Consider the following 24,800-nt stretch of genomic DNA (forward strand, 5'->3'; position numbering starts at 1 on the left):
TCGCTCCCATTGGAGCTTGCCCATCTTCAACTCGAGATCTTGCAGCTGGAAATATGCTGGAAACAGCTCTTGGGCCTTCGCGATGATGCGATCAGCATCCATGTTGTTGTGGTTGCTGGTAGACGTGTTCTTGCTATTGGAAACGTTGTCAGACGACATGATAGAACTTCCGCGGAAAGCAAGGTGAGGCAGGTGGGGAAGGGCAAAGCTGAGCGGAAAACGAACCTTGACAGCAAAATGAAGTTGGACAGGGAAGTGGTTTCTATTTGTCAACATCAGCGAAAAGCCCATGCTACCGTCTGATCAATGAGAGTGGTGACTTACTCCGGCTTGCTATTGAAGGAGGATGTTCTCCTGAATGGTGGTACCGGCTCTCAAGATTGAAAGCTTTGTTGAAGGTAGAAGAAAGGAAAGATGGAGGACTCGGGAGGGAAGACCCGATTTTATCTTCGTGGGGAGATCTCGCTAGTGCAAGGCTGCGAGAGGGGAAGGAGCCAGCCTTGCCAAAGTAAACAGTTCACCTAGCAGGAGCAGCCCACTTCAGCCTGCCACTGCCCGTCATCCCCAGCACATGAAACTGAAGTTCGCAAAAGCGTATCACCTGGAAAGGGTCATGTGACGACATCGCGCCGGAGTTCAGCGGAAAGGTGAGGTGCATTCTGATCAAGGCTCAGGGGAGAGGGAGTAGCACCTTCTCACACGTCATAAACCTTCAAGTTCCAATGCTTTGCTTGCACCTTACTTCACAGGCGTCTCTAATCTCACCAACTTCTGCCTCCTCTTCCATGCATACCCCACGTCCTCCCACGCTTTTCTGCATACGAGACAGAGTTCCCTCCTTTTTGCTCAACATCTCAGCATCGTTTCCCAGATTGCAGCTCCAGCTTTGATTTTCCAATAGAGAAATTAAATAAGGAGGTCAGACTGTACCCTTTTTGCCCTCAACTTCCCACCCTCACACCCCTCACAGCAGCAGAGGGGCCGACAATGCCTTTCGTAATATTGAGGTCGCAGCTGTGCCAAATTGATACACATCGAGGCCCCATATCTCCTCATCTTCTTATATAGTTATGAATATCAAGATAACTGCCTTATCACCCACCCCATCCACCACCAAGTTGCAGACCAGAGTAGAAGTTATCCGTGATCAGCCAAAACCAAGTCTGCAGCTCTCTAAAGTTCAACTTGATCTCATCGACCTCTCCTGCTGCTTCTTGGGCACAATTTTGTTATCGTGACTCCCACTCATCCACTTCGGCTTCTTCGAAGGGAAGCCAACTCAGCAGTCTTCGTACACATGTCCTGGTCCACGCCAACGAATACGTGATTTTTTGGTTACTCCTTCTGGCGCTTTCTCCTAGAAATCCAATAATCACCACGCTCGCGACCAAGTTGTCGGCCCATTGTGTTCACCATAAAGTCTCCGCTCTTTCGACCGCAAGGTTCGAGTCAGGTCTGATGTACTCGAGAAACTCGCTGGTTGTTTATTGCTGTGGTTGTCATTTCTTTTGCTTATATGTAGCACGGTAGATGCGCTGCGCGATGCGTCTCGGCAGTTGACCCTCAGATCAGAGCCTCGGAGAGTGGAAGCAGCTATAGACTCGGATATGAATGAATGCGGAGAGGCTGCGGAAAGATCAAAAAGAAATTTCAGTCTCAGTTACAAATCAAAAACGAAAGGCATTTAGACCGAGAATGACAGCTTGTACTAACAGAATAACGGGGAGGTTCCTGTAGTTCCCAATTCGGCAAGCTAGAGCCAGCTTGCGGAATCAGGCATACAAATTCGCCAAACCCCAATTTTCTATGCACGCGCCATGATCCAACATCACTGCTCAAAGAAAATGTAATCCCAAAATCTATCCTTTCATGCCACACCCTAAGATCCACCCTCCCACCCCCAAAGCAAATTCGCCAGCCATGCCCCGCACCACTCCATTTAAAACGAATAACCACGCGCCAACCAACGTTGATCAACCCGGTATCCTCACATCCCGGTCATGTTAGCCGTGCCGAGATGGTGAGGAATAGAGGAGATATCAATCGAAAGACTAGCTCCGCTCCTTTTCACAAAAGTAGTTCAGCCACCGTGTTAGCATCAGGGGTAGCTGGGAGAGGAGCAGTGTTCTTGAGAGTAATTGGGACGGAGCCGTTGGTTGGGGTTCCGGCTTGGTTCCACATGAGTCTCCAGAGACCGTCGGTCTCAGTGACTGGCTCAGCCCAGTAGAAGAGGTTAAGTGCTCCCGAAGGGTCATCGTAAGCTGCGTTCTTGCCGAACCAGGAGAAGCCGGTTGTGACGGCGCCTGTTGGCAGGGAGGAGGTGTTGGTGGAGGAAACGAAGCCAACTTGAGCGAATGAGCCATTGGTGGGAATTATGTAAAGTTCCATTCCGTCAATACTGGAGGCATCAGTAGAATTGGCGGTGATGGTCCAGGCAACAGTATCGTCGGAGGCGTCCTCGTTGACTGAGGAAAGTTAGCACGAGAATTGGATTCAGGATTTGGTGTTTAAACTTAGACTTACCCGTGATGTTGCTGGTGACGCTGGCGCCTACTGGACTTACAAATCCAACATATGCTAGGCTATCGGCATAAAAGACGTTGAGACCACCAAGAGTTCCTCCATAGGCGTAGAGGCTGATTGAGGTAGTCTCACGCTTATAGAAGGCGGCCGAGGTGAAACCAGCAAGGGCTAGGAAGGAAGATAGGGTGTTGACCGAAACCAACATTTTGAAAGGAATAGATTCCGGGTTGATTGCACGAGCGAGTATGGTGACAAGAAAGAGCGATACGTCTGGTATGACTGGGACAAGAAAAGATGAAGGAAAAAGTGAAAACAGCGAATGTGATGGTGGGTGAACAAGAGAACGAAGAATAGTAAGTGATGGTCAAGAGATATAGAAAGTCCCAACAAAGCCGAGTCAATAATAGCCACGATGAGGCGTCGTTCAATGTACCCAATGTGGCAAACTTTACTAAGCAGCCGTGAACAAGGTCAGGAGGGCGGAGACACGCGTTCCAATGCCTCGGATGCCTCCTATCTGCTTTACCGGCATAATAAGACAAGTATATCGGCTAGGATCATCATCCTTGCTCTTGAAACAATGTTCACCCACAGCAACTCGTGGTTGAATAACAGTGAGAGTAGGACGCTAAAAAATAATAATAATAATAAAAAACGAATCGATATCAGATGAAACTACGCATGACGTGACGCACGCTTGGCAGAAGCTGCATAGAATAGAAGCCGACGACACCTGGACTTTGAAAAGGGCCATGGGCCAAAAAGGCATGTTAGCCCGAGGAAGTGGATTGGGGTCCTCGACACGTGCCATAAGTATAACTTCACAAACAAGACACGGAGCACTTTGCGGCTCGCGAGAGAGACTCAGCCTTGTTACATATCGTGGAAGTTTAAGGCATGACGACTGTGGATACAGGGGTCTTGAGGGGGTATCGGCAACAGAAGCTTAGTTTAATTAGTGTTTCTGAATCAAGTGCGGTATCCCGGCCTCCTCGGCTTCCTCCAAACATGCGACAAACGCCAGTGGTTCGTACCCCCGGTACCGCCAACAGAAGCTTAGTTTGAATAGTGTTTCTAAATCGAGCGCAGGTATCCCGACATCCCGACTTCACTCGGCTTCCTCCATGGCACTAAACACTAGAAGTGTTCACGCCCGTTCGTCAATACGAGCGATTTGGGAATCGGGCGCTATCAGGGCTAAGCGAGGGGCCCGATTCGCTAATAAAAAGGCCTAATTTTAAAATAATATATAACTTTCTAATAAAACACAAAGGCCAAATTTTAATTAAATAAAAAGCATTAATACTTATAAGAAACTTAAATGAATATTACCTAGATTGAATTCTATTAAAGATAAAAAGATTTATATAATTATATATTTTAAAAAACTATTTTATAATTAAAATTATATATAGTTCTAATAAAAGACTTTAGCTAAAATTACTTAAATAGTATTATTAACTAAATTATTTTTAACAGATCCTACTAATAGAATTTTATTAATTTATTAATTTGAAAATATTATAATATTTTTAAAATTCGCTCGTATCCGACCTCGGATTTATGAACCGGAGCTCGCTTAAGTAGACGATTGAGCAATCGGGCCCCTCGCTTAGCCCTGATAGCGCCCGATTCCCAAATCGCTCGTATTGACGAACGGGCGTGAACAGAAGGTTAACATCCGACAAACACTGGTGGTGTCGTGGGCCCCCTTTTCCGAAACGTACGAATAAATCCTCATCTCCTCTATGCACCCAGGGGTACGAAAGGTTATGTTTCTGGTACTGTGTAAGGGTCGTGAGTGCACGTATTGTCAATGGGCAGGCGCAGCCGCTACTGCAACCTTATCCCGTGGGACAAACACCCATAATCCAGTGCGGATATGGTTTCTACATCCGGCCGTCAAACGCCTCAGCGACGTATGCCCAGTAACGCCGTCTTCCCATATTGAAGTACTTTGCGTGCTTCTAGAGAGTCACGAACGTTTCAACTTCTAAGGCATATGCATTTCCTCCGAAGTTGCACTTACGAAATCCAGTGGCCTGTCAACATGGCGCAGTCCGAACATGCAAAGACATCGCTAAGGCAGGGCCTGTCCATGGACACGGCATTGGGAAGAAAGCGATGCTTCATCACGATGTTGACTCCGCTGTGGCCCTGGCATGGAGATACTTAAGATGCCCGCGGGTGCCCAGAAGTGAAAAGCACCCTCACTATCGACAACGATCTCCAGTCCTCTCTTGTTTTATTTCTTACATCTCGTCCTTCATTAGTCGTTGCATCTCACTCATTCTTTACATTGCTCTTCGTTATGCGCTCTTTTATCACAGCAGCCTCATCAGGCTTAGCCCTTCTTTTCGCGGTTTCCGTCTCTGCTAAGCCTCTGTCTTTCAACGCGCCTCTTTTCGAGAGGGCCCTTTCCGGCGTCAACAACAACTCGGCCGACGATCGCTCTACATGGTTCGATTTCGATCTCTCAACCAACTACTACGATACTGTTCCCGATACCGGTGACACTGTAGTGTACTATCTAGAGATCACCAACACCACAGCTTCTCTCGATGGTGTTGAACGCGAAGTTCAACTCGTCAACGGTACATTCCCAGGTCCTACCATTATCGCCAACTGGGGGGATACTGTTACTGTTCATGTTACCAACAATCTCGGCGTAGTTAACGGTTCTTCTATCCATTGGCATGGTATCCGCCAAAACTACACCAACCAGAATGACGGTGTCGCATCCATAACCCAATGTCCGAATGCTCCTGGCACAACAGAAACCTATACGTGGAGAGCTACTCAATATGGTTCATCATGGTACCACTCCCACTGGGCTCTTCAAGCTTGGAACGGCGTTCTCGGTGGTATCATTATCAATGGACCTGCTTCAGCCAACTACGACGTGGATGCCGGTAACCTCTTCCTCAACGACTGGACTCATCAAACCGCCGATCAAGTATATCTTCTAGCTGAGAAGAATGGTGTCCCAACTCTCGATAACGGCTTGATCAACGGCACTAATGTTTACAACACACTCGGTTCCCGCTTCGAGATGACCTGGGTATCTGGAACAAAGTATCTTCTCCGACTTGTCAATGGTGCTGTTGAGACTCACTACAAGTTTATGGTCGACAACCACACGATGACCGTCATTGCAGCCGATTTCGTTCCAGTGGAGCCTTATGTTGCTGACTTCATCAACATTGGCATGGGACAACGATATGATGTCATTATCGAAGCCAACCAAACTACCGCCGACTACTGGTTACGTGCAATTCCTCAGGTAGCTTGTTCTGACAATGACTCTGCCGACAACATCAAAGGGATAATCAGATACGATTCCACCTCCACTTCTGACCCGACCACTTCAGGATACACCTACACGGATGCTTGCGACGATGAGACCTCCAACCTCGTTCCGGTCCTCTCCTTGGATGCCAGCAGTGAGGATAGCGAGGATGATTTCGCCGTTACTGTTACAAGATCCAACAATCTCTTCAAGTGGCGCATGGCAGGAACCTCCTTTGTTTCCGACTGGGCGGACCCAACTCTCAAGAAGGTCATCGAGGGTAACGATACATTCAGTACCGAGGAGCATGTTATTGAGCTTGATACTGCCAATGAGTGGGTTTATTTCGTCATCTCCACCACCCAAGGTGTCCCTCACCCAATCCATCTACACGGCCACGATTTCTATGTCCTGGCTCAAGGAACCGGAACATACACTGATGGCACCACTGCTCTCACCACCACCAACCCCCCAAGACGTGACACTGCCATGCTCCCAGCATCAGGGTATCTTGTCATTGCCTTCCTCACCGATAATCCAGGTACCTGGTTGATGCACTGCCACATTGGATGGCACGCGGCTGAGGGATTCTCAATCCAACTACTTGAGCGCATAGATGAGATCTCTGCCCTGACAAGCTCGGAAACCATGAATACAACGTGCAATGCTTGGGATTCCTTCGTCACGTCCAGCTCCATTGAACAGGAAGACTCGGGTATCTAAACGACTAATCGAGAAGGATTTTCTTGTCATACGGAGAAAGGAAAAATTGGATGGGTCTTGTCAATGGAGTGGTACGGTATTTCGGCTGTTTTTTGGGGGGCGAGGTAGAACGAGAACTAGCGAAAGGGGTGTTTGGGAGGGTCAACCACATATATCCTTCTGGCGTTACGAAGAACGACCTGCCTGTCACATATACTCGTAGATGAATCAGAAAATTGCGGAACTTGATGGTCTGTACTTCGCACCCGTATTTCTTGTACGTCTATTCAACGAATTGGGCGAACTTATCGAGAAGTTGGATTCGAGTTCTTGTACTTTCAAAGTTGAATAAGTACTCAGGGAAACTGAAGCCATACGATGACTCTGAATTGTGAAATTGAATAACTAGCCACATGCAACTGAACTATATAAGAGCTAATTCCGGCACTGGCAGAGATCCTTATTTATAGTCTAATAAGGAGAGCGAGAACACACACTATTAAAGTTATAATAAATTAAAAAAAGTAGCTATATTCTAGACTAATAGTAGTAATAATATTTATATTTAATTAATATAGAAATTACAACTCGTTTTCTAAAGAGCTAAGAGAGAATTCCTCAAATATAATTTAATTAATTTATTAATATACTTAAGGTTTAAAACTCGGCTTAAGTTAAAGAAGCAATTATATAAGTTTAAAAACAAAAGCTTACTTTAAAGAAGTCTAAATTTAGTAAAGATTATATTAGTAATTTATAATAAGCACACGTAATAAAATACAAGCAAATATTTAGTAATATAAAATGAGTTTCTTATTTGGGGTATTGCTTATAACAAATTATTTGGATTATACCGGATTATTTTTCCTAATTAAGACTACTATAGCGCTTCTCAATTGTGCCTCTTGCACTTTCAACCTCCGGATAATATTTTTACAATCTTGTCATGTCCATTTTTCTTGGCCATCGACAGCGGAGTTTTTCCATCTATATCTCCGAGACTACGATCCGCCTCTGCTTCCAGCAATAGTCTCACAATGCTTCGTGACCTTGTGCTACTGCCCAAGAAATCGGAGGCCGCCCTAATATACTCTTTGCATTAATGTCGACATTTTCAGTTTCGAGTAGTACTTGAACTACCCTGAGATGGTCATATGTCGCAGCAATCCAAGGTAGTGAGACATTCCGAGGATTTTTGAGATTAAGGTCGACCCTTTCAGCTAACAGTTTCTGGATTGTGTCCTCCTTGCCAACCTTTGCTGCGTTATAAAACTAGGCGATCGACCATTCTTCTTTAGAAAGTGAAATCTTGAAATGTTCCTCGATTGTTTTCAAGACCCCTTCTTTGCCGCCTGTCGCCGCTGACTTCACTACCTCTTCTGTGATTACCACCTTGGCCTTGCGCTGCTGAAGCAGCACCATTATCACCTCTTTCCCACTCTTCCAATTCCTTGCCGCTGCCTTCACCACCTCGTCTGTACAAAATTTGGTTGGTGTATCGCCTCTGAAGTCGGCCGACCATTCCATAGCCGTTATCGCCATCATATAGACATTGGCCATCGCGCCTTCCTCATCGATTTCTTCTAGGGACAGCTCGGCTCAAGGATGTCTCTTCCATTTCCTTTCGTAAGTATGTCGTCCAAAATTCCTGGGACCGAGTCTTGTCTATGGCTAGTATCACCCGTCTCTAGTGCAGTTAAAACGAGTTCCCACCACGGAGCAGGGTCATTGAGAATTAAACTTTTGACACTCAAAAACGCTCTGGTTAGCTTAATGGAGACTTTCATTTGAACCCATAAATGCTTCTTGTGCCTGAGCCTTCATCTAATGAAGCAGATAAGCCCCGTTTTAGCTCTCTGAATGTGATACCGAAGTTGGTGTCACTGCAAGCGGGTAACCACTTGACACCCATTGAAGACCGAAACAGGCTTCCAAATCACGTTGGTCCTAATGATTCCCTAGGAAACTGGTGAGTACTGAAGCCCATTCCGGCAACCCCATTGCATACATGCAGCACTTAAATATTTCCACCCCAATGGTGGAAGTGAAAATAGCTTCGGCAAACGTAGCTTTCCGGAAATATAAAGCCTGTATAGGTAATGGTACCCTCTATTCATTTAATTTCAAAACCCTGACTTTCATTCATCTCAACCAGCATACAACATACCACCAAAAACACTCAGCTGTCTCCCTAGCACTCTCACCCTCCAAAAATCAGCGCGAAGATCGCAGGCATCGCAGAAATGTGCATCCAGAGTCTAGGAGTCATAATTTTCAGTTTACTGAAGAAGGACAAATACCGTGAGCACCAAGAGAGGGACCAACCCGGGACCTTCACCCTGCCGATGAAGATGTCGGCCTCTGAACGTGGATTGGCGATGCTCCCAGAGGTGCTTGTTGGTGGAGGATCGCAATAGTATGAAGGGCGAACCGACGAAGGGTGGCCCACGAAGGCCTAAAAGCGCGACACTATCCTACAGGAACATCGATGAATTCCTCTTGGACCCAACAATTAATGTACACGACGGTGGAAACAGTGTATGTATTCAAGGCTGGCGTAGATTCGAGCTCTCAACCAGGCCAACGTTTGGGAAGCCTTTTGTTTATGGTTTGAAATTACGTCGAGGAAGAAAGACATTGTTCTCTGGCACAGGTGTTGGAATAGGGATATGGAACTTGGGTTTTGAGAGAAGGCGCTTATCGGCAACTGTTGATCCTGTTTGTAATATCCTTGTTTAACAGATTCATCCTCTATGCGTAGTATTTTCCCTTGTTACCTTTGGGTTTTATACAAGTGCAACTTCCTCAACATATCCTTCTTCCCTCCCTCTCCCTATACCCTATACCTCAGCTCATCCCCTATCTCCTTCGTCTCATCAGGTATTCCACGCTTCTAACTCAGGGGGTCTATAGTATTCTCTTTTGTCTCTGCCTCCTTCTCTATCTCCCCTATTTCCTTATTTTCCCTTCTCCCATCTACACATTTGACCGTACTACCCTGTCCTACACCGGAGCCTCCTCCCGCTTTTACAGTTATAGATGCATTAGAAGTGTCCTGTGAATGATGTCTTCCGTGCAGGAACGAGAGTGTGCCATGTTTGTGCGCGAGATCGATTTTCGGGGCTTCGATGCAGGCATTTTGAGAAGTGTCTGCTTCCGGGTGCGGAAGCGTGGTGTTGCGATCTAGTGGGGAGATGTCAGTTGTGTGCTTGGCATACGTGTAGTAGTTAGGATGGTGTTAGGTGGCACCTGAACAGAGCGGTTCTGGGAAGCCAGTATCCCTGACGAGCACTTTTCTTTCCTTGGCGCCAGATGGCGGTTCATGGATCTTGGCGCTCATTGTTGTGATCAGTGAAGCGGTGCGGCTTTCATAGTACCGTAGTTTCAGAACTGCATTTGCGGTTGGGAGGAAGAATAGCAATTTTGCGAATTGCGCTGTTGGAGATAGCTGCGTGCTTGGGAGTATTCGCGGAACACCATGATTACCTTGGTTGGTGCAGACTCAGAAAGTGTTTTCAGGCTCTACAGCGAGACTTTCCGGTGCTTTGCCCATTACGGAATCGAGACCGGTTAATTCCATCCCTAGTCATTGAGGCTTAGCGTATCAAGCCAGTGAATCCTGGAGAAGATGTCTCCAGTGCGCGTCTCGCGTAAATACTGTGTACTTCGTACTAAGTATCAAGCCAAACAGATGTAAATCTTCCAGATTCCTGCTTAACTTACAGTAAATAGGCATCAATTAGCTAAATGCACGCGCTCTATTGGTTGGAACCCCTCGTTAGTAGAGAATATACTGCTTCGTATTTGGGGTAACAAATGTTAATTCTGAACACCTGAACTTTACTCAAGCAGGTAATATTTCTCTGAATCTAAGAAATCTACTGGTTAATAGCCCCTGCTAGCGTCGAATGGCTAGAATCCATTAACCTTTGTTTCGCCTAGGGGGAAGTACTTCAGCCGAATCAACCTCGAGTTCAGTCCCTTAGTTTGCGGGCACTCCCTAGCCTGGTAGCTAATGTAACCAGTAGTACTTTCACGAGTAGTAAAGGGGGTAGATTAAAGGCGAAACTTATGGAATATGAGGTCCAGTTTGTGGTCTTAGAGAGATTGCTTATTACTTATTTATTTATTTTATAATTATTTTACCAATAAATTATGCTTCCATGATTGAGGATTTGAAAAGGTAGATACTGTAAACCAATTAGAATCGAAGTCTTTGGGTAGCCGCCGGGGCTTGGGGCAGTCCAATGAACGAACAGCGATCTGACACTGCTTTAATCTGGGCGGCAATACACATTTTCTAAACTTAGGATATTCCTTCGTGCAACAATGAAAATCTTATATCCATCTCACTGCCTTACGAATCTGTTTAGAACACTGTCTACTAACTATAACTCCCTTTGCATCCTGGTTCAATTATCTGCATAAGATATTTTCCTCTCAACTGTAATCATGAAATCCTTCTCCACATCCCTCCTTCAGAGCCTCAACCGCCGTTGCGTGGCAACCGATAATTATGTCTGCTACCACATCCCCATCCCCGCCGTCATCGGAATCGTGTTTGGGGCTGCATTCCTTCTCTTGCTTGGAATTTTCATAGCATTCATATGTGTCAAGAGGCGCAGACGTGCGAAAAAGCGCAGGAATGGTCAGGGGCAGGAGGATACAACTTTGAAGTATCTTGGGGGCGCAAGGCCAGAGCCGATTCCTTTTAATCCTAATGCGTATTAGTGGAGGTATGTTGCGGTAGTCGGATTCCAGAGAAAATGATGCTGATCATATCTGAAGTTACTTATAGAGAAAATTTTAGCATTTGCGTTGGGGTGAGATGCACGAAAGCAAAAGGATACATTTTCAAGTCAAAGGGATTCTCATATCATGCATTTTCCGTGCTTCTTGGGTTAAAAAGGCGGTCAGTTTTGGTACATAGTTTGGGTTTAAAGTTTGAGAATAAACGTCAGGATGTCATCAGCCTCATCTCAGTCGCCAGTGCAGTTGTGAGTCACGAAGAGGGGTAGGTAGGTATATCCCTTCATCGAGCAAAGAAAACTACCAACATTAAAGAAAGCAATCATTGAGCGATATGGCCCGCACTGTCCGCCTTGCGATCGATCTTTTGGCAGTCAGCAGGCACTGCAGCAGCACCTCAATTCACCAGCTCACGCACTTGTGTATGAGTGATGGGTGCGATCGGACATTTGACACTGAGTGAGCCCTAAATCAGCACCTCGACTCTCCAGCTCACGAGTCACGATCCAATATATGAATGCAACGAACGTAATCGAACACTCAACAGCCAGCAAGCCCTCAACCAACATCTCAACTCCCCAGCTCACGCTCCAGTGCACGAGTGCGACGAGTACGATCGGGAATTCGGTAGCCAGCAGCTCTCAATCAGCACCTCAACTCACCAGCCCACATATTCGAATGCGACAAGTGCGATCGGTCGTTTGGTAATCAACAATCTCTTGAGCAGCATCTCAGCCCCCCTGGTCACAGTTTCAGAATCCGATCATTTCTTTAGAGTTAGGCACTCCTGAAATGCACGAGGTTGTCATGCATCGGGGATGTAGTCGCTAAGCCTAGGGAATAAAAGAGCCACGTACAAGTATTCTGGCTTCGTGGGGATTTTGTTTGGCGGAGGGGGGGGAGTCTTTGACATATTGTCTACTCTTCTTTTCGTATCTAGTATCTAACTGAGAACTACTGAGCCGACTTGCTAATATGAGATGCACATATTACTCCAATCGCTAGGTGTTTTTCATCAACCTCCTCCCAGCCGTCCAGGATCGTCACACTATAAATCGATTTTCCCAGCGCTGCACTCGCCTAAGTAATGTGAATTCTAAGGGGTTCTAGGGGCTCCTCGGGGTCCTTAGCGAGCTTCAGCGATGCAATAATACGATCGCATTCACGATTAATTATGATACCAAATTGAGACAGATTTGTATAATGATTTTATCTTCGCGTAGCGTTGATTAAGAGCTATTAGAACCATAAAAAAGTAATAAAAATACACGAATACTTCAAGAATATACTAAAAGTAGTTATCCCATCTCTATACTCTCTAGACTAACCTAATCTTATACTTTCCCCAAATCCTGAAATAAAAATTAATTATAGAGATTCTGACTATATATTAATTAAATTAGATAATTCTTTATATTAATTCTCAGGTTTTTGCGAGCCTTATTCTTACTAATAAGCTATTCTCGCCGCTTATTATTAGTAGTACTTTTTGAGGCATTTAAAGTTCTGCCTTTAATTTTATTGAATTAATTATTTGCTTACTAAATTACTCGATACATTTTTCGCTATAACTTGAGAGTATATAAAGAGTACTAGAAAGCTAAGGTAATAAATTAAGAAATAATATGGATTTTAATAGCTAGCTTGGCTTCTTGCTATTTGTGACGGCGCCGGCTAGGAGTGGCCGTCACATGACTGGTTTCACCTAGCTAGCCGGCGTTTCAGTGGTTTTAGCTAGTATTTCCCTCCTTTTATCCCCTCTCCTTCTCTCTCTCTCCTTCTTCTCTTTAGCTTAGTATTTTCAATACATGAGATTCTTGGATCTTTGAGCCCTGGCCATTGCCTCGATCACGCCGTTACACTATTTAAAGATTTGAATTAAGAAAGTTATTTCTTTCTTAAAAAGAAGTATTTTAGGTATAGAGTTAGCAAATTTTTAATAAATTAATTAATAAGCTTACTGTTATAAGAAGAATTATTTTCTAAAATAAGAAAAACATATTATATATTAATTTTTGGCCCTTTAATTAGCTAGATTCAAAATCTCCTCTAAACTCATTTAATATAATATATAATTAACCCAAGAGCATTATATTTAATTATATCTTAATCGGGTAGTTATTAAATTTAATTATTTACTCTTACTTTAATAAACTTTATTGCGAGGCAAAGATAGCACTTTCACATGCCGTTAAATTACAGACTGGGATCAGGCCGCTTGATTCTGTTGAATATGGTCATGTGACATGTCACACGCACATGACCACGTGCAAGGCCAACTAGCCTGTACAGACATGTATATAAGGTGGGCTTCGCCCACCTCCCATTCTACAAGAATCAATCAAGAACTTGACCCACTTACACGTACACGTGCATCCGTTCAACAGATTCAATACTACATATATTTAGTATATCCTTCTTCTTTTCTTAAAGCTCTTAATTCCTGAACTAATGATATTACGAAGTAGGGACACTATTTAGATATAACGCCCTAGTACCACGCATACCTCTCATTCGCCAACCACTCAATCTCGTCTTCGCCCACTCCCTCAAATCATCATCAGCAGCCACAACTGGGGAGTGGGTCTCGCTCAATATTTCTACGTCTTTCGCCCCGAGCGCTGCGTGGGCTTGATCACGCTAAATGTGTGTGTCTATTCTCCGCCAATGGCAGCCATTTGTGCTCAATGTGGTCAAACCCTTGATGAAGCAAGCGCTTGGCTACTTCCCACTTGAATACTGGTATTTGTTCACTGATCCTAGCTACGGGCCCGTGCTCGCTGATAAACAGTGTGTCAAATGATTAGATTAGATTAATAGCCATTAATCTAATCTAATCACAAAATATACTCATTAATCATATTCTATTCACGTATTAATTAGATTAATCTGATTAATCTGATTAATACACACGTGATCCTACACGTGACCGTGCTAGCCTAATCTAGTAACGCTCCTGCCCGCTCCAGCTCTAGCGCTAGACTAATCAGGGGCGGCAACGCTTAGTAAGCGACCCGAAGCTAAATTAAAAAAGTGGGAATGTAGGAGAATAACTAGTTTATTATTATTGAAAGCTAGTATATAGCTACTATTATATAAGCCCTGGCTTAGTTTAACTAGGGCTACCTGATAGGTGCCTTAGTTATTTAATACTTATTAAGTAAACAGTGATTTACTATAGTCACGTGACAGATTAATTATTCTAATCTAATCAAAAAAAATCTGAATTACATTAATCATAATCTAATCACATTAATTGATTAATTGATTGATTAATTTGATTAACGTGATTAATCCTTTGACACACTGCTGATAAACACGTCGAGTCGTTGTTCACGGCTCTGCATGCCGAGCCAAAGCCTTGGAGGCAGACGCTGTGCGCTGAAAACGGGGATCCAAATGTGGCTGGAGCAAGACCAAGAAAGGTCCCGTGCAAGCATATGCAACTGACGCGACGAGGGAGGAGTTCGTTGGACGTTTGACTAGGGATGGGCTCGCGGCGCCATTCTGTTATTAAAGCGATCTCGTGGAAGGGTTGTACTACGAGCAGGAGAAGAAGCTGCCAGCAGAGAGATACAAGGTTACCGTGCCGTATCTGTTTATTTCAGGTGTGCTGGATATAACCTGCCTGCCGCAGACGATTGGAAAGGCGAAGGAAATGGGCTTGACCCGAATTTGACAGTGGGGAAGGTGGATGCCGGCTATTGGTGTATGCTGGCAAAGCCGAAAGAAGTTGGAGAGATCTTCATGAAGTGGCCGGGTGATGATTTCTAAGCCTCGAGGTTGGATCCCCTTGTCCTGGGGCGGGTTGTAGATTCGCTTCAACGGAAACACCCAAAAAAAGGCTTTCACAAGTCCAATCATTTTAGAATACCAAAAAGGTCCTGCCCTGGCCTGTCCACTCTCTGGCAAAGGCTATCCAGTCCAAGTTGTGTTCCTGCTCCTTATTATAGTTCCTCTTTTCCCAAAACGCATTCAAAAATTCCAAAGCATGTTGGCAGTTCGAGAAGCCTGTCTCTGACATGGCTTGCTGAAGTTTCGCAATGACCATGTCTTGTTCGTCTTTCTGTGTTGCTTCAGTTCCAGCAATGAACAAGGGCCATACCAAATCTTGTGCGAATGTCGGCTTGTTCGTCTCTGCGAAGCCAAGAGCGTGAAAAAGTTCGAATTTAGAAGTTCTAATTTGGGTTTCCTTCTCCGTGAACAAGTCAAGATCGAGAAACTCGCTCTTCAACAGCGCGCGATACGAATAGATCAGCCCAGCATGGTAAAAGCAATTTGATGTACGGCTGATATGGACATAATCGTCAGATTCGGAAATTTGGAACGTTTTGTCCATAGCTAAAGTCTGTGACCGTGCGTGTTCAAACAGTTTTCTCAGTCCAGAAGGGGACACCCCAGAGTTGGCAAGGATTTCCGGGTTGGTCATTGCTTGACGCTCGAGACTAGTAACCATCTGGAGTAGTTTGAGAAACTCGATGAAGATGCTGCTAGGTTTTGATGTCGCAGGATTGAGCTTGAAGTCCTCATGCAGAGTGAAATTGAGGAAGTTCGTTGTCGAAGCAAAGGTATTTGCGATGAAAAGCTCTTGCTCCAAGAACTCTGATGTCGAATCTTCCGGTGCTTTGAATGACAGTGAGTCGTTGGACGATGCTATTACTGTTCTTGCTGCATTTAGGTGGACTTGCCAGAAGGAAGAATCTATGAGGCTGTCAAAGATGTGGTTTGGGGCGGATTTACGGGCAACAAAACAGACCTGGCCATACGGTCTCCACGTTACACAGTACTAGCATCGTGGCCAAGATAGCATTCGAACGATTTCGAGAGACATCTTTGTGAATGTCAGACAAAGCCTGAGAACCTCTCTCCGTCGCGAACGCCTTGATCTCCTGAGCCAGAAGCTTCACAGCTTTCTGCTGAAACCTATCAGGACAGGCGACAGGCATAACCGACGTGCTATTTCTCGAAGCTGAGAGTGATACTGCATTTATGTGTTTTGCTGCAAATGCCAGGATGGCGTTCAATAGAGGCGGACACTCAAGAGCCAAAGGTATAATGATGTGACGCCAAGGATTCTCGTGACAGTCTCCCCAACTCATATTTGAGGCCACAATGCGATCGTAGTGATAAAGCAGATACCTTTCATCAAATCGCTGAAGCTGGAAAGGGAGCAGAGGTTTTGGAATCATTCTCGTTTCCAGACTGAAAGAAGGATCGATTTCAGGCGACTGATCACCTGACAGCGATATATTCTCATCTGGAGAGTTTGATACTTCGATGAGGTGCGAAACAGACACTGGTGTGTCTCTAGCCCTAATCGGTATAGACCTCCCCTTTAACTTTCCACGGCTTGCAACGCCCTGATCCCATTTCAGAAGGACCCCATAGCCAGAGCACGTGAGGCCGCGCTTCTCGCACTTGCCGCATGTTGGGACTCTGCGATCGCACTTGATGCGCCGCCTATTGCAGACTCGACAGTCTGCGCTAAGGGTAAGACGAGGACACATCAAAGCATATTACTGATGTTGAGTTGACACCATCGTACCTTTGGAAGCAACCTCCGATTGCAAATTCATCATTGCTCATCTGTCACGTCATCAAAGGCGGCAGGCAGTAAATGGGTGGAGAAGGGCTTCAAGGGTAAGCATTGTATGCATGTATCGAGCGAACTTCTTCAATGAGATGGCGGTCGATGAATATCGAGGGTGGTAGAAGATTCCATGGTCAAGAAGTGAAGTTCAAGGACACGAAGAGTGGAGTCGGCAAGGACTTTTCCATTGAGATAAGGTCACGTGATAAAAGTGTTCTCTATTTCACTAATATTACAAAGTTTATGTTTTGTCTATCTAACTGTGAACCGCTTCTATTCTCACCCCCTCTTAAGATGACGTATTGGCGATTGTTATCTCCTCATCAGCGATGATTGTCGGATTCGCTAAAGCAGCCTTTATTCTGCACTTCGGCCAAGATTCCTGAATCCTGATGGCTTGTCGAATAGCTTTTAATGCTAAATTGCCAACTTGGTTTGTTTCTCCGAATTATGTCACTCCACAAAGCCGAGCGGCAAGATGCGAATAGCTCGAGTACCAAACGAATTGTTCTGGCCTGTCTTTGTCTATTCTTGGCCAGTTTGGCTTTGTTCTCCTGATAGGCACGTAGTATCAGAGAAGAAAGAACTCACTGTCCAGGACCATATTGGTGTTTTCAATGGAATAAAGTCTGAACCAACATTTTATTATAGGAAGGATAAAGGGGAATGAAAGTTTGATGCTAATATTGGGTTGATTTATTTAGAAAGGGAGCCAAATAATTGAGTGTATTGAGTTACTAATTTTCTTAAATTTGTTTGCTTAGAAATTCTTTGTCTTTAGTAATATTGATCTACCCATGCTTAGTATCCTAGCCATAAATTCCATAATTGGTAGAGGAGTTAATTTGTATGGATGTTTCATTGTTATTTTATAAACGCTGTTCTCGCAGAATTGAATGGGCACTTGTAAGAGAGGATTTAGATCTCGACCGGTGTACAGCTTGTTCGTTAAGTAGACAATTTTTGAACAAATTCTCCCTCGTCTATAAAGTCTCCTCCCCTCCCCTAGACTTGCTCATCTGCTAATCATCCATCATTTTCCCTTTCACACAACTGGACTCAACCACCAACCACATTAGAGCACTTCACAATCTCACTCCACAATCTTGCTAATCAACCCATCGGCAAAATGAGTCGTGACATTAAGGAAGCCCCAGCTTGTTCACCCATGGCTCCAGTTTACTCACCCATGAGTCTGAAGTACTCACCCACAACTCCGAGCCTCACTCCCACGAGTCCAAAGTACTCGCCAACGACCCCAGTCTTCAAACCAAAAACACCTGAGCCCCAAAACCCCCTGGCAACTGTACCCTCAGAAACCAGACAGTCCAAGCTATATAGGATGGACTGCTGCCAGTGCGGAGGCGGGGGTTACAGTCAATTCCCGTACCCAGCTTGCCAGAACTGCGGTCATGACCAATGCGACGCTTGCACAGGCAACTCCTAAATGGGAGATCCTTCCGGCAATCTGGATGATTGGAGATGAATTTTGCAGAGAGAACGAGAGACTGACCTGACACACCCATTTGATAAAGGAGCAATAACCCTACGTCTCACAGCCTCGGAGACAAAGGGCATATGGCCTTGGATACTGACCTAATACACTCATTTGATTGCATATTGGCGGCTTCTGAAGTACAATTAGATATACAACAAAAGAGATATCCCAAAAACATATGCAACTCTCAAGCTCGTAATATTTCTCTTTTGCTAACTATATTTTCTCTTGAAACTTTCCTTAGCAGTTTTCGCTTATCAGGACATTGAGGTAAAGCACTTCAAAATATTCAGGTACCCCTCCTGTTTCTGGTTTGAGAAATACTGCTAGAACTAATGCGAAGCACTCAACTTCTTATTTCATGTTTAGAAATATGAATCATCGATAAAAGGAGGGTTTTTTTTCAAGTGATCTGGGTAAGCTGCATTCGTTGAAAAAAAAAACCAGAAGGCGCAAGACTTGTTTCTTTTTCAAATAAACATTAATCCAGGATCAAAAAACAGGGCAATTCATCATAGCTTGTTAACCTTTCATCAAGAGTGGTGTGGTTATCATTTCCCTTCTTTGCAAAATTATGACGGCTGTCCATGCCAATGTTCAGGGAATGCGGGGTACATTTGCCTCTTAGCGGGGTAATACTAAAGTCGGACCCGCCTTATAGACCACAAATTCCAATAAGAACCCGTACGTCCCCGGGTCAAGGTAATGGATTAGGGAGATTCTTCCTAAGCAGAGAGTCAACTTGATGCACCATTCCTCTCTATTTTCAATTAAGTTCAAACATATATCTCGCTCCTTATCCATCCCAGGCGGCGACCTAACCCCGTTCCCCTTACCCTTCCCATTCAAGACAATTCGTTTCCAACATTACTACGAATCTATCGGCATTTGGACCATAAGCGTCAGCAGCGACTGAACGATTTCTGCAGCCGCAAGAACAGTTGTCTCTCCTGGATTGTCATAGACGGGCGCAACTTCAACCACATCCGCACCCACTACTTGAAGCCCCTTCAAACCATCAATAATCGTCAACATCTCGCGTGTAGACCATCCGCCTGGCTCTGAAGTTCCGGTTGCTTTGAGCACGTCAGTATGCACTTGCAAGGTCACAGGAGAGGTAATTTTTAACTGCACTTACCGGGAGCAAATGCCGGGTCCAGCGAGTCAATGTCGAGACTGATGTACACTTTGTTGTCACCAACCCGCTTCTTCAAGGCGTCTATGACGCCTTGTGAACCGATGAGATCGATATCTCGAGCGGTGATGATCGAAAAGCCGCAGCGATGGTCGTTGGAGAGGTCGTCTTTCTCGCGCATAACAGGAGCACGCACAGCTGCGTGGATGGACGAATTGAGAATGAGTCCCTATATTATCTTTTAGTTAATTTCCCCACATAAAATTTCAAGAATATTGGTCTAGCCGTACCTCTTCGTGAGCAATATGGAGGAAAGTTCCATGATTCACACCACTGGAGACTCGTCAGTCTTTGAGAGATTGCCTGGTTAGAATATACTTACGCATACGTAGAGAGATTTCCACCAAGCACTTTTGGATCCCAAGTATCGAGGTGACTGTCGAAATGGATCACGGACACAGCACCGAACCGATCATATGTCGAGCGGAGCGCCGCGAGAGTGGTTGTGTGGTCACCACCCAGAACAACGATACGTGGTATATGACCTTTCGCCGGAGTGGAGGATGGTTGTCCGGAGATGATCTAGTACAATTAGCGGGAATATTGAGTGCAGCTGGGGACTGGGGTTGATCTCGTGCGCTTTCTCAAGTTGCTTCAGTGCGATTCTGTTGTCGAGAAAGGTCATTCGCACATCACCACAGTCCACGATCTTTGCCCACGACATGAAAGTATTCTCTCCTAGTTGATCTGTTAGTGGAATCTTTGGAGAGTGGAGTGCAGTTTCAGCTACCCGTGTAAATGTTCCAAGCGTCACCCGGTGCAATCCGTTGTGATCCTCTGCGAATTCCAGCAGGTCCAAACCGAGCACCAGGCCTACCTGTGACACTCTATTGATACCTATTAGCTTCGGTATAATGACTTGGTACAATGGTTCTATTTACTGTATCAAAAGGAGCGCCGAGTATCGCAATATCATATTTGCCCGCCTCGCTATCATCCGGCTTGAAGCAATTGACGTATGGCAGGTTGGCAAAAGTAGTGAGTCCGAAGAACTCGCTATCTGTAGTCACGTCGATGAAGTCGTCCGCCATGAAAGTTTGGTGACGATGCGGCATCAGATGAGTTGCAGTGTGGTCATTGCGGTGGGAAAGTACGGGAAGGATCTGGGCAGAGATGCACAATGCAAGGATAAATGTGGAAGTCATTTTGCTGACTGATACTGTGCAATGCTTGAGAAGTGATGAGTGAAAAGTAGAGGACCTTGTTTGGCATGAGAGGAAAGGTCCACCTTTTATTCAGTCTGTCCAGCCTTTCTCGTCGGGTGTACTTACCTGAAGTGGGGTGGCAGAACTCTCACCCAACCAGAGCCTATCAGATCTAAGTCTATTTCTACGGTAAAGAGCATTCTTTCATCATTGGTCGCCACCGTCTGCGTTGCGGCAGATAGCTGTCGATGCTCCCAACCTTGTGGAGAGAAGAAAGGTGGAGATGGCCGAGTGCCTGGAGTCAAAGTTGGCTCGGCAGTGAGGAAAAGTGGGGCACTTCTAGGCTCTTATGCCCTGGAATTACAGGGCTTAAACGCTAGAAAGATCTGCATTTCACGATCTGTTGATCGAATCGTCCCAATGATAAATAAGCTATCTCAGCGGTAAAGCGCGTTGAGGTGATCATTGAGAGGTCGTAATAGGGCGACTAATGTTTGAGGCAGACCACATCCGATGCTGTCAACAGACAGTCGGCACAAGCCGGCGGCCGCGGCCAAGAAAAGGAGGGGCAAAAGAAGCCTTCGTTCTCTCAATCGGCCTGCTACTGTGGGACTAGCGTTGCGAACGTCTCCATCTTCTCTCCCTTTTGAGCATCCAACCACCAACACCACCACAGAGAAAGATGGCTGTAGACATGGGAATACTTAAGAGTCAATCTCGCCCCCTCCCGAAGCGAGGAAATTGTCTTGTATTAACCTCAAACCTGTGTTCACGATCAGAAAAGCACAATCAACCCCCACCATGAGCAAGCAAACAATTCAGTCCTCGGATGAAAAAGCCTGGAGCGATGTTGAAAGCAATACGCTCGTCATCTCTGATGACGATGCGTTAATGAAAGCTACGGGCAAGGTTGGAGAGCTCAAGAGGTAAGATTTCTTCTGCTCCGATTTACGATATCTCCCACTAACGACTTCAGGGTGTACAACTTCTGGACTTGTGCGTCTACTCCTCGCTCATAAGGTGATGATGGAATGCATCCTGATATATTTTATAGTATGCGCATACCAGGTCATGATCATGTGCAGCTGGAGCTGCAACATCATCCTCTATGGAACAGTCTTCGATCTCGGTGGTAAGAAAGCCTTCTGTCTCGGGCCATTGAGCCTAGCTGACGTTATTATTCCTAGGACCAATGGCTCTTGTTTATGGGACGTAAGTCAAGTTCAACTATTCCTCGTAATATATCAGTTCCTGACGTCTCCCAGGCTTGTCGTCGCTGTTGGCCAAACAATCCTCATGTGCTCAATCGCCGAATTCTCCTCCATCTGGCCCACAGCTGGCGGTCAACAATACTACACGCAAGCTCTCGCAACCGGAAAAATGCGTCCCTTTCTGTCCTACGTCGTCGGTTGGGCTGTCCTCTTCGGCGAGATCTCCATGGGATCAAGCTGCAGTCTGAATTCCGCAAGCATCATCCGAAGCTTTGTCGAAGTCACGCATCCAGACTTCGTTTGGCCCTCTTGGCTGACCTGGCTCGTGTACTCACTCTTCCTCATCGCACCCTATCTACAGAACTACTTCCCGAAGCACTTGCCCGCTATGAATGTGCTGGGTGCAGTGTGGACTGTTGGCGGAGGACTCGCTTGGGCAATCTCCTTCCTGGCCCTCGCTCCAAAGCAGAATGCCGATTTCGTGTTCAAGTGGTTTTTGAATAATTCTGGATATGAGAGTAGTGGATGGGTCTTCATCATGAGTCTGTACACCCCGATCTTTGGCCTCTATGGCACGGATGGGCTTTTGCATCTTCTGGAAGAGACGAAGAACCCTTCGTACGTTGCGCCTGTAAGTTTACCTCCCCAAAGCAGGATCCACAGTGCTGATTGAATAAAACAGCGAGCTGTCGTATGGTCAATGGTCTTCTGCAGCTTGACATCCTGGGCCAGCGTCTTGGTAATCCTCTTCTGTGCCGGCGACTGGGAAGCCTACATGTCAGGCAGCCAACCATACATGAACTGGTTCATGGATGTCCTGGGTAGTACCTGGGGTGGAGGCATGTTCTGCGCCATTGTAACGATGGGCATCAACTATCTCGTCATCGTCGGCACCAATACCGCAGCCTCCAGACTCGCCTGGTCCATGGCCCGCGACGCTGCACTCCCCTTCTCCTCATACTTCGCCAAAATCAGCACCAAGTTCAACATCCCGCTTCGTGCTCTCACCGGCGTCCTGGCCATAGACCTCATCCTCGGTCTCATTGTTCTCGGTAGCGACTATGGCTTCCAAGCTGTTGTCAGTTGTGGGGGTATTTGCTTTCAGATCGGGTACGCGATCCCAATCGTCACTCTCCTGATTCGAGGAAGGAAGGTCTTGCCACCGCATCCGAATTTTGACTTGGGGAGATGGGGATATGCGATCAACATCATCTCGGTGGGGTGGAGTGCATTGATTATTGTTATGCTTTTGTGAGTATTCTTTCTTCAATACTTTTCTCGGTTTCCGATTCTCGGTGCTTGTTTCTAGGTTCTCAGTTCCGGATTTTGAAGTCTTGGTTCTGTATTCCGGGATCTCAATTCCTGGTCCTAAGGTCTGGGTTCTCGGTTCCGATTTCGGGTTTGAGTTTTGAGATCTCTGATCTTGTTTCTCAGGTCTAGAATCTCAGTTCTGGAATCTCAGTTCTGAATTCCCATCCCTCAATTCTCGAAACCCTTTATCGGATACCCAGTTCACTTCTTTCTCATCGCTTGGCCAGCTTATTTCATTTGTGTCTTGTTTCGAGCCTTTCACTAACGCCCGCCAGCTTCCCAATGTACCTCCCAGTCAACCTCTCGAACCTCGGCAACATGAACTGGTCCATCGTCGTCATAGGCGCGATCATCGTCCTTCCAGGAGTATACTGGGTTACGCATGCGAGACATGTGTATATTAAGGAAAGCGATTCTGTGCTCGGTGGTGAGGGGCAGGGGCCTGTGGTTGAAGGCATTTCGAGATCGGGGACATCTATTGCTGCGGGAACGAAGCAATGAGTTTCTAAGTTAGGTTTGGGATGGAGTTGCTTTTGATTTATAACGTGTTATTTGGATTGTTTATGAATCGTGGAAAGGTTTTTTAACATTACAACATTGGGGCCAGAAGACTTGATCGCTGACTCTCACGGGCAGTGGTCACAAAAGTTGTCTCTCACAACTCGTATGAGACCACACGAAATTCTATTGTAATCCCTATAGCAAGTAAAGAAAGGAATGGAAGCTCTTCTATCGAGCCCACCCATCTGCATCCTGACAGAGATTTTCTCTGAAGACACCCCTTTTCTATACCTGACCATGATTCATTCGCTACCACCAATCCTAACTAAATCTTGAAAAGATTGAAGATTGCCCACCTCATTGGACGACAGAAACATTCAAAGCTTTAAATCCTAGCCATTCTGCCGTCATTGGTCACCATCACTCTTGAATTATCAAGCTTAAATCGTCTCCCCAATCAATCTCCCTGGGCTTGAGCTCCGACTCAGCCCTACTCCGTCTGGAGCCCACGCATTCTGTCGCCCAGGCTCCAACATCCATACCTCGTATCCCGTATCTCGTATCCTCACATCCACCAAGTCATCTGCTCCACGTTCACAAATCCCTTCTTGAACATTCCTCTTCCTCACTCGATTCCCTTTTTCCTTTTCTCGTACCCGGCAACGCATCATTGGCCCCATCCAAAGAAGCTTAACCCCCAAATCTTAAAATTTTGGCGCGCCATCGTTTCGGCCGCCCCCAGGATCTTTGCACAGCCTCATCCCATCAGCCCTGAAAACCTAAAATCTAATTTTTGCTCGCCCCCCCTGCCGCCACTCCCTCACTCAACCTGCCCCTGAAAGACAAAAAATGATCTACCACCGCGTATCTCCGACTCCTCCGCCTCCCTCGACCCCATCCCATCCCATTCCTTCTCAGTGCTCACATCGTCCAAACCATTCCGCGCCTTCCGATCACAATACGATTATACGAACCATTCACTGTGTCCGTGGCGCACTTGTCGTGCGCTGCTCTGCTGCGGGGGGAAGGCAAGTTCCGTGACACTGCACCCATCCGCCACGCATCCATCCGTGGAGGTGGTGTGCG

At 45.8% G+C, this 24,800-nt stretch overlaps 7 protein-coding genes across 7 annotated transcripts; 4 read left to right on the forward strand and 3 right to left on the reverse strand.

Moving 5' to 3' along the window:
- Window positions 1-1,886: 1,886 nt before the first annotated feature.
- On the reverse strand, window positions 1,887-2,728 carry K444DRAFT_598079 (uncharacterized protein; the record flags this gene model as incomplete). Its single annotated transcript, XM_024878517.1, has 2 exons — window positions 1,887-2,465; window positions 2,524-2,728. The coding sequence occupies 2 exons, from the start codon at window positions 2,726-2,728 to the stop codon at window positions 2,068-2,070; spliced, it is 603 nt and encodes a 200-aa protein (XP_024731365.1). The 3' UTR covers window positions 1,887-2,067.
- Window positions 2,729-4,405: 1,677 nt separating this feature from the next.
- K444DRAFT_655575 (multicopper oxidase) lies at window positions 4,406-6,718 on the forward strand (the record flags this gene model as incomplete). Its single annotated transcript, XM_024886021.1, has 2 exons — window positions 4,406-4,442; window positions 4,854-6,718. The coding sequence occupies 2 exons, from the start codon at window positions 4,406-4,408 to the stop codon at window positions 6,533-6,535; spliced, it is 1,719 nt and encodes a 572-aa protein (XP_024731366.1). The 3' UTR covers window positions 6,536-6,718.
- Window positions 6,719-10,844: 4,126 nt separating this feature from the next.
- Window positions 10,845-11,497, forward strand: K444DRAFT_618279 (uncharacterized protein). Its single transcript, XM_024881283.1, has 2 exons — window positions 10,845-11,250; window positions 11,303-11,497. Exon 1 carries the CDS (start codon window positions 10,967-10,969, stop codon window positions 11,243-11,245), a length of 279 nt encoding a protein of 92 aa, XP_024731367.1. The 5' UTR covers window positions 10,845-10,966; the 3' UTR covers window positions 11,246-11,250; window positions 11,303-11,497.
- Window positions 11,498-15,128: 3,631 nt separating this feature from the next.
- On the reverse strand, window positions 15,129-16,209 carry K444DRAFT_634616 (uncharacterized protein; the record flags this gene model as incomplete). The annotated part of the gene is made up of 2 exons (XM_024883766.1): window positions 15,129-15,964; window positions 16,020-16,209. 2 exons carry the CDS (start codon window positions 16,207-16,209, stop codon window positions 15,129-15,131), a joined length of 1,026 nt encoding a protein of 341 aa, XP_024731368.1.
- A 1,773-nt stretch (window positions 16,210-17,982) lies between these two features.
- Window positions 17,983-18,300, forward strand: K444DRAFT_634617 (uncharacterized protein; the record flags this gene model as incomplete). Its single annotated transcript, XM_024883767.1, has 1 exon — window positions 17,983-18,300. The coding sequence occupies one exon, from the start codon at window positions 17,983-17,985 to the stop codon at window positions 18,298-18,300; it is 318 nt and encodes a 105-aa protein (XP_024731369.1).
- Window positions 18,301-19,221: 921 nt separating this feature from the next.
- On the reverse strand, window positions 19,222-20,577 carry K444DRAFT_646287 (Arginase/deacetylase; the record flags this gene model as incomplete). Its single annotated transcript, XM_024885185.1, has 7 exons — window positions 19,222-19,427; window positions 19,490-19,715; window positions 19,777-19,819; window positions 19,869-20,031; window positions 20,108-20,224; window positions 20,277-20,373; window positions 20,428-20,577. 7 exons carry the CDS (start codon window positions 20,575-20,577, stop codon window positions 19,222-19,224), a joined length of 1,002 nt encoding a protein of 333 aa, XP_024731370.1.
- A 769-nt stretch (window positions 20,578-21,346) lies between these two features.
- On the forward strand, window positions 21,347-23,965 carry K444DRAFT_618283 (amino acid transporter). Its single transcript, XM_024881284.1, has 7 exons — window positions 21,347-21,617; window positions 21,668-21,687; window positions 21,746-21,823; window positions 21,879-21,903; window positions 21,957-22,533; window positions 22,585-23,153; window positions 23,489-23,965. The coding sequence occupies exons 1-7, from the start codon at window positions 21,493-21,495 to the stop codon at window positions 23,712-23,714; spliced, it is 1,620 nt and encodes a 539-aa protein (XP_024731371.1). The 5' UTR covers window positions 21,347-21,492; the 3' UTR covers window positions 23,715-23,965.
- Window positions 23,966-24,800: the final 835 nt, after the last annotated feature.

Source organism: Hyaloscypha bicolor (assembly GCF_002865645.1).
Source record: "Hyaloscypha bicolor E unplaced genomic scaffold K444scaffold_135, whole genome shotgun sequence".
NCBI lineage: Eukaryota > Fungi > Ascomycota > Leotiomycetes > Helotiales > Hyaloscyphaceae > Hyaloscypha > Hyaloscypha bicolor.